This window comes from Myotis brandtii, unplaced genomic scaffold (assembly GCF_000412655.1).
Source record: "Myotis brandtii unplaced genomic scaffold, ASM41265v1 scaffold2134, whole genome shotgun sequence".
NCBI lineage: Eukaryota > Metazoa > Chordata > Mammalia > Chiroptera > Vespertilionidae > Myotis > Myotis brandtii.
Window position 1 is genome coordinate 92,954 of NW_005357977.1, and position 8,559 is coordinate 101,512.

Consider the following 8,559-nt stretch of genomic DNA (forward strand, 5'->3'; position numbering starts at 1 on the left):
TCCATGGCCATGGCCGGCTGAAAGCAGGTATCTGGGGTTTATTTATCTTCTATAATTGAAACTTTGTTGCTTTGAGTGGAGCTCAGAGCCCGCCACGGCAAGCGGGAAGCTTGGCTTCCTCCATCATTGGGGCAACCAAGCCTCCTGCTTGCTCCAGATCCGTGGCTGTTTGCCGCCATCTTGGTTGGTTTAATTTGCATATAGTCGCTCTGATTGGCTGGCGGGCGTGGCTTGAGGCATAGCGAAGGTATGGTCAATTTGCATGTTTGTCTTTTATTAGTGTAGATAATATTTGAGACTGGGACATTCTTTGTTGTGGGGGTTTTCCCATACATTAGAGGATGTGGAGCAGTATCTCTGGCCTCCACCCGCTGGATATCAGGAGCATCCCTCAGTGGTGACATACATAAATATCTCCAGATTTTACCAAATGGCCCCAGGGCAAGCATGTGAAACTCAAAGGCTAACACGGGCCAAATAAACAAGGTTTAAGTTTATGTGGGCCGCATAAAAGCAAAAGCTTCAATTTTCATAAAACGTGGGTTTCTTTCGATAGAGACATGCTGAATACAAAGGGCTGAAATAAATGAGTAATCTTTAACATAAAATAAGAAAACATTTAATAAAAATTAATATTTTTTCTTGAACATTAACTTACCAGACACTGAATAACTGCACAAATTAATAAGCATAATGCAAATAAACCTATTTTTCTTGCTCTCCAAAAGCAAAATATTTCCTGCTGTATAAAGTATTTCTCTCTTTACCGCGTCCAGCACGGCTAGAGAGCGGACAGGAGTCCTGAGTAGGGGCAACGAGGGATTGAGAAAATGAAAGAGACAGACACAGAGACAGTAGAGAAAACTGGGACCGGGTGGGACAGCTGGCCCTCTGATGGAGAGACAGTGACCCAGAGCCGGTGCAGCCCATTTATTATATACAGTACAATTCCAAGAAGTTTTACTAGATTTTAAAACAAAGGAAATTACGTGAAATCATGATTAAAGACCAAGCTATAGTCATGGTTAAAGATCAAGCTGTAATTTTTCATTCTTGTGGCTTCTTTGTAATAGTCACTCCTGGCTAAGCCCGGATAATTGAGTCCGTTCCTTGGGCCTGGCTGAGCTTAGATAATGAAACCCACCCCCTGGCACCTGAGCTAAGGGTCAGGCTGACAACGTACCTGCCTCTGGCATGGTGCGTTTCCAGGATGTGGCTCTGCCAACACCACTGGACTCAGCTGACAATAATTAAAGAAATGTTCAATGTGCCTTCCCAGGCACTCTCTACACTGTTGCGCACACCAAACAAGTCAGTATAAGACTAATGACATGGCAATCAGATGCTAAAATATTAGCCGCTGGTATTAGTGTAGAGAAATGGTGTGCCTGCACATAAGGCGCATAAGGGTAATGAATGCAACACAATTATAGTACTTGGTCATTAGTGTTGTAGTTTGTTATTACTAATTATGTATAACAGGATATTGTAAATATTAAGTAACAAAATTTTTATTAAAACATTTCTAACAAACCGTTATATTGGCTGGGCCCCAAAAATATTCACTGTGGGTTGCAAATTTGACATGCTTGCCCCAGGGGCTCAAAATTGCCCAGGTTGAGAACCTGGTCTATTTCGAGCAAACACACCACTTCTCTATTGGTAAAAGAGGTTCGTGATAATTAACCCTTGTCCTGTATTTACCAGGCACAGACATGTAGCATCTTCTAACTCATTTAATTTTGCCAAAAACTCCATAGGGTCCTATTACTGTCCCCATCCTAAAGTGGGGAAACTGAGGCACAGAGCAATTGAGTGACTTTCCCAAGGTCACACAGCCAGTGAATGGTGGAGTCAGGATTTTAACTGGGTCCTCTGGCTCCAGAACTTGCTTTCTCATGCTTTCTACTGTCCCTTGGGGTTGTGGGGACCTATCAGAGTGGATTATTATTGTTATTGTTGTTGTTTATATATTTAAAGCTACAACGAGTTGTTGAAAATTTTGAGTCACTTCTCACCAACACAACTCTGTGGGAATCAGGAGAGGAGAGAGAAGTTGCATCCAAGGCCACATCTATTCTCCAGACTATGGAATCCAATGTTCTAGAAACTGCCTTGAACGCCCCAGACCAAGAAATCCAGAAACTTCAAAACAATACTGTGGGTAAGGAGACAATAAGACCTGATGCTCATGGAGTGGGGTGGGGGGTTTCTAGTTACTAGTTGGGGTCTGTATTAAGCAGTTAGAAAATAAATAAATACATTGCATGAGCCAATTTATATAAAATGCTGTAAATTTGCAAACTAATCTATAGTGACAGGGAGGGGAGAGTGGAGGGATGAAAAGGAGGCATGTGAAAATTTGGGAAAACTTGTGGGTCATGGAGATGCTCACTACCTTGATTATGGTGGTGGTTTTACAGGTGTATACACCAATAAAACTAATCAAATTGTACACTCTAATGTACAACCAATTACACCTCCATAGAACTGCTAAAAAAAAAAAAAAAGATTCTCAGTGGTTTCTAATCCTGGGTCTGGGATTTGGGCTTAAAAAGTATTTTTTAAATCTTGTGCCTACATAACCTAATAACACATGTAGAAGGAACATCTTATGAGATATTTTTTAAATGAAAATCCTTTTATTGCACTTGTCACACATATTACACAACCATGTGACATGACATGTTAATTAGCTTGACTATGGTTGTCATTTCACTAGGTATATATGTGTAAAATTATCATACTGTAAACCTTAAATATATACAATTTTTCTTTTTAAAAATAAAATACAACAGCAAAACCAAGTATTAAATTTTTAATTAGGAAAATACACAAACAAAAGTAATTTAGACCAACCAAATCTGCCCATATCCCAGTCTTCCAATCCTATACCTAGTTAGGTACATGTGTGATGAGGAGGACACATATCTGTTGTGTATGCTATCTTTTACATACAGTTCTACAAAACCTGTTTTTGTCACTCATTATCTCACTAACATCTTTCCATGAAAACTGCAGACAGCATCATTACCTACATTATTGTCTTCAGTGACTTATAGAGTTGCATTGTATGAGTGTGCCATAATTTATTTTCCTATTCTGGGAAATGTGGGGTTTTGCCAAACAATCCTGTGATAAAGACCACTAAAAATTGATCTGTTTGTATTTTTTGATATTTTCTTAGGATGAATTCATAAAGGAGGAGTTGTTAGGTCAAGGGGAGAAAACACTTTAGACTTTTGATATATATCACTATATGGGCCTCCAGAAATATTTGTTGTGTTTTATTCAGCTCAGGGATATCAAAGGATTGGTGTATGCCTAACGAACCATTTTTGTTTTACCAACTTAGCTGATAAAATACTTTATGCTCTATAAAAATAATAATAATGAAAATACATTTAAATGGTAAAAGAAAATCTAGTACCTAACCATCTTGGGAAACTGAAATCTGGACACTTTCATTTATCAATTGAACCATTTTCCAAATTACAAATAATTCTCATCTTTCCTGATTTGGCCAGGTTCTAATTGTTTAATCAGGTAACCAGTGCCCTCACCTCAGTGAGCTCCAGTCTCTTCATCTGTAAAATGGGATTATAATAATGCATATAATGCTGAGACCAGATGCTGCTTATTTGGGAGATTTCAGGAAAGTCTAAAGCATGAGCCAAGACAGGCTATTTGTATGTAAAAGCCACTGGACACAGCTTGGATGGGCCCACAAGTGGTGAGGCAGGGTCTCAGGGAATCACCAGGGCAGAGTGAACAGTGATAGCCAGGTTTATGAAGACTCAGATATGGTGCCTGCCTGCTGGCTCTGTGAGGAGAGGGCTCAGAAAAGGAGCCATGGCCTCTGCCAACACTTCTGTCTGGGAGAATGCTGCCCCTCCAGCTCACCCGGATGCCAGACACTTCAGTTCCTCTTTGTATGTCCCTGGTGCCTTTCAAGCTGCTGCCCCAGTTCTGGAGCTCAGAATGAGTGAGTCTGAGTAAGTCCATGCACAGGTCCTTTAAGGGGAACTGCCTGGGACTCCAGAAGCCCTCGGTCTCACTCAGTCACAATCCCTGCTGATTTTTACAACCAGAAGTTATGGAAACTTCTCTTCATAGCACTGGATCCCTGAAATGAGGAGCCTGTTTGGGGTCCTCAGGGGTGACCTCTGCAACCGAGATACCCCTCCTGATTTTTATCCACCACACGTGGGTGTGGGACCAGCCCATTCCACATCTCTACCCCTCCTACCAGCCTCAATGTGGCTTATTCCTTAAATCCTTAGTTGTAAGAGTTCTGTTTAGCTACATTTCAGGTGGTTCTGAATGATAATTGTTAATAGTTTAGTAGTGCTTTTGATTTGATTGTGGGAGGATTCGAGTACCGCATTTACCTACACCCCCATCATAACCTTAAGCCTTGGAGAGGACCCCTAATTCTGAACCTCAGTTTCCTCATCTGAATAATGGTCCTTCATGGGGTTATATGATGCTGTCATAAGATGACAATGTATCAGGCTCTTAGCCCAGTGTCTGGCATCCTCTACACCAGTGATGGCAAACCTATGACACGCAAACTCATATTTAGCTCTTATCCCAGTGCCTGGCATCCCCTACACCAGTGATGGCAAACCTATGACATGCGAACTCATTTTCTTGGTTGATTTTTCTTTGTTAAGTGGCATTTAAATATATAAAATAAATATCAAAAATATAAGTCTTTGTTTCACTATGGTTGCAAATATCAAAAAATTTCTATATGTGACACGGCACCAGAGTTAAGTTAGGGTTTTTCAAAATGCTGACAAGCTGAGCTCAAAAGGTTTGCCATCACTGCCCTACACATTCAGTAAATGTGGCCTGTTTTTGTTGCTGTGCACATTTTTTAAAACTTATAATAACAGTAAGCTTGCCTGGCACTTTTCTTACCAGCTGTTGAAACTCGAGTTGTTACAGACAATTGCTCCAAGGAAAGAAACATCTTCAACTTGAACGCCCAAATGAACTCACTGGACATCCATTGCAATGACATCATCCAGGGGAACCTACAAGGTACATGTGGTGGCTGCATTCAGAATCCCTAAGACACACACAGCAATATCTCTGTGTGAGTCATAAGGAAACATTCCCCAATAAGTTCCTACTTAATGGGTTTGTTACCCTAAAATTGTGTCAGTTGAGTCTTATCCTAAAAAAAAGACATCTTCCCAAAGTGGAAGCTTTTTATTCTTCTGCATGGAATAGACTTCTTTGTAATTTGGGGGCTGTTCCATCCACGTCTCAGTTTGGGTTTACCCAGAAGCAGTTTCTAGAAGAATTGTAAGGGGTTCCAGCGTAAGAAGTTTATTTAGGAGGTGATCCAAGGAAGCAGCAGTAAGTGTATTAGTCAGAGTTCTCCAGAGAAACCAATAGAATGTGTGTGAAGAGAGACAGAGACAGATTTCAAGGAATTGCCTCATGTTATTGTGGAGGCTGGCAAGTCTAAAATATAGCCAGGGAAGAGCTGATGTTGTAGCTCAAGTCCAGAGACAGTCTGAAGACAAATCCCTCTTCCTCAGGGGAGGTCAGTCTTTTCCTTAAGACCTTCAACTGATTGGATGAGGCCCACCCATAAGATGGAGGATAATCTGCTTTACTCAAGCCTAACTATTTAAGCTTTAATCTCAAGATCCATTCATGCTGTCACAAATAGCAGTATTTCAACTCTTCTTATGGCTGAGTAGTATTCCATTGTATACATGTATCACATCTTCTTTATCCATGGATGGACCTTAAAAATATTATGCTAAGCAAAACAAGTCAGTCAGAAAAAGGTAAGAGCCATATAATTTCACTCATATGTGGGATATAAAACTGAAACTCACAGACACAGACAACAGTACCGTGGTTACCAGAGGGAAAGGGGGTGGGGGACAGTAAAAGGTAAAGGGGGCCAAATATATGGTGACAGAAGATGATTTGACTTTGGGTGGTGGGCACACAAAGCAGTATACGGATCATGTATCATAGAAATGTACACTTGAAACCTATATAATCTTATTAACCAATGTCACCCCAATAAATATAATTTTAAAAATAAAATAACTATAAGAATACTATAAGAATTCAAGCAAAAATAAAAATTTTTAAAGGATGCAGATAGATAGATAGATAGATAGATAGATAGACAGATAGATAGATATTAATCTCATCTAAAAAATACCTTCACAGCAACATCCAGACTGATGTTTGTGTACCATGAACTTGCCACGTTAACATAAAATTAACTACCCAAGTTGTGGAGAGAGGAAGTGAGGGGAGAAAAGGCAGCCAATACAGGGATTGTTCTGTTAGTGAACAGGTTCCTGCTGGTGGTAACTGGAGCTCAATCCCACTGAGTTATTCCACTAAAGGAGAAGGAGTTGGGCCATTTATCTAACTGCGCTGATTCATCACTGGTTGAGGACCCACCTGGGGAGTTCATTTCCCCCCCCTTCCATTCTGCCCTGAGTGCAGACCAAACACATTCTCTCACGGAAAGCTCCCAGGCAGAGTCTCAGCTGCCTGAGTAAAATCCATCAGCATATAAAGAAACCAAGAGTGCCAAGGGAATAAAGTCAGGGTGCCTACAGCATCTGCATACAAAGGAGTAGAATGTTACTATTCATTGTCCCAGTGTTACCAGACTCTGACTTCTTTGGGGGGTCGGGGGGAGGTGAAGGGCAGTTAGAAATGAATTCAGCTTTATTTGATTCACATTATCTAGTCACTTTTTTTACTTTTTTTTTTTCAACTACAGTTAACATTCAGGATTATAATAGTTTTAGGTGTACAGCATAGTGGTTAGACTTTTACATAACTTACAAAGTGATCCCCCTGATAAGTCTAGTATTCACCTGACCATACCTAGTTATTATAACATTATTGACTACATTCCCTGTGCTGGGCTTTACATCCCTGTGACTGTTTTGTAACTGCCAAGACTCTCTGATTTTTTTCCAAGAGAAACCAAAAATTGAGTTGTTGGCATGAAAACCTTTAATTTTTCAATTTTGCAAGAATACTTAGCTAAAACTGCTATAGCAAGATAAATGGGGTCTTGAAATCCAATCATGTAAATATGGATACAGTTGTCTGTACTGTCCATCGAAACTCCCAAAGTAAAACATAGACAACAAACCGCATTCTGATCTGAGACAATCTCATGAGACAATCAGTTCCTATCACTTTCCTCCCTCAAGAAGATAAGTACTTGAATCTGCCTCCATTTGTGAATGGACCAAGCAGAGAGGGGAGCCAACCTCCAATCACATAATTTCACACTTGCATTGTCATGGGATTCCTCTGCAATTCACAATATGTAGAGAGCACAAGACTTCACACAGTACAGGCTACCCAATCACATCTTCAGCCCAGTTTGCTCTTTAGTTACACCCTGGGGTACTGGGGCTTAGGATTTCAACATGTAGATTCATGAGGACACAGCTCAGCCCAGAACAGCTGCTGCCTGAGTAAAATCCATCAGCATATAAAGAAACCAAGAGTGCCAAGGGAATAAAGTCAGGGTGCCTACAGCATCTGCATACAAAGGAGTAGAATGTTACTATTCATTGTCCCGGTGTTACCAGACTCTGACTTTTTTTGGGGGGAGGGCAGTTAGAAATGAATTCAGCTTTATTTGATTCGCATTATCTAGTCATTTTTTACTTTTTTTTTTCAACTACAGTTAATATTCAGGATTATATTAGTTTTAGGTGTACAGCATAGTGGTTAGACTTTTACATAACTTACAAAGTGATCCCCCTGATAAGTCTAGTATTCACCTGACCATACCTAGTTATTATAACATTATTGACTACATTCCCTGTGCTGGGCTTTACATCCCTGTGACTGTTTTGTAACTGCCAAGACTCTCTGATTTTTTTCCAAGAGAAACCAAAAATTGAGTTGTTGGCATGAAAACCTTTAATTTTTCAATTTTGCAAGAATACTTAGCTAAAACTGCTATAGCAAGATAAATGGGGTCTTGAAATCCAATCATGTAAATATGGATACAGTTGTCTGTACTGTCCATCGAAACTCCCAAAGTAAAACATAGACAACAAACCGCATTCTGATCTGAGACAATCTCATGAGACAATCAGTTCCTATCACTTTCCTCCCTCAAGAAGATAAGTACTTGAATCTGCCTCCATTTGTGAATGGACCAAGCAGAGAGGGGAGCCAACCTCCAATCACATAATTTCACACTTGCATTGTCATGGGATTCCTCTGCAATTCACAATATGTAGAGAGCACAAGACTTCACACAGTACAGGCTACCCAATCACATCTTCAGCCCAGTTTGCTCTTTAGTTACACCCTGGGGTACTGGGGCTTAGGATTTCAACATGTAGATTCATGAGGACACAGCTCAGCCCAGAACAGCTGTCTATGCTGATGGCTTAAATAAATTATACGCATCACAGTGGGATTCCATGTGCTTTGAGGAGTACCTGGCACAGATGTGCCCAGCAGTAGACTATTTATCATCCCCTAATGGGCCCTGTGGTCCCATCTCCAAGCATTTGCATTGGCTGTTTC

The 8,559-nt window shown here is 40.4% G+C and overlaps 1 protein-coding gene across 3 annotated transcripts in view; it reads left to right on the forward strand.

Moving 5' to 3' along the window:
• The window catches only part of ADGRE3 (adhesion G protein-coupled receptor E3), a 50,020-nt gene that overhangs the window by 21,176 nt on the left and 20,285 nt on the right, over positions 1–8,559 (forward strand). For all 3 annotated transcript variants that reach the window (XM_014539344.1, XM_014539345.1, XM_014539346.1), the window contains 2 exons: positions 1,981–2,164; positions 4,930–5,049. In XM_014539344.1, the coding sequence (XP_014394830.1) occupies positions 1,981–2,164; positions 4,930–5,049 (304 nt within the window). The remainder of the gene's footprint in view (positions 1–1,980; positions 2,165–4,929; positions 5,050–8,559) is intronic.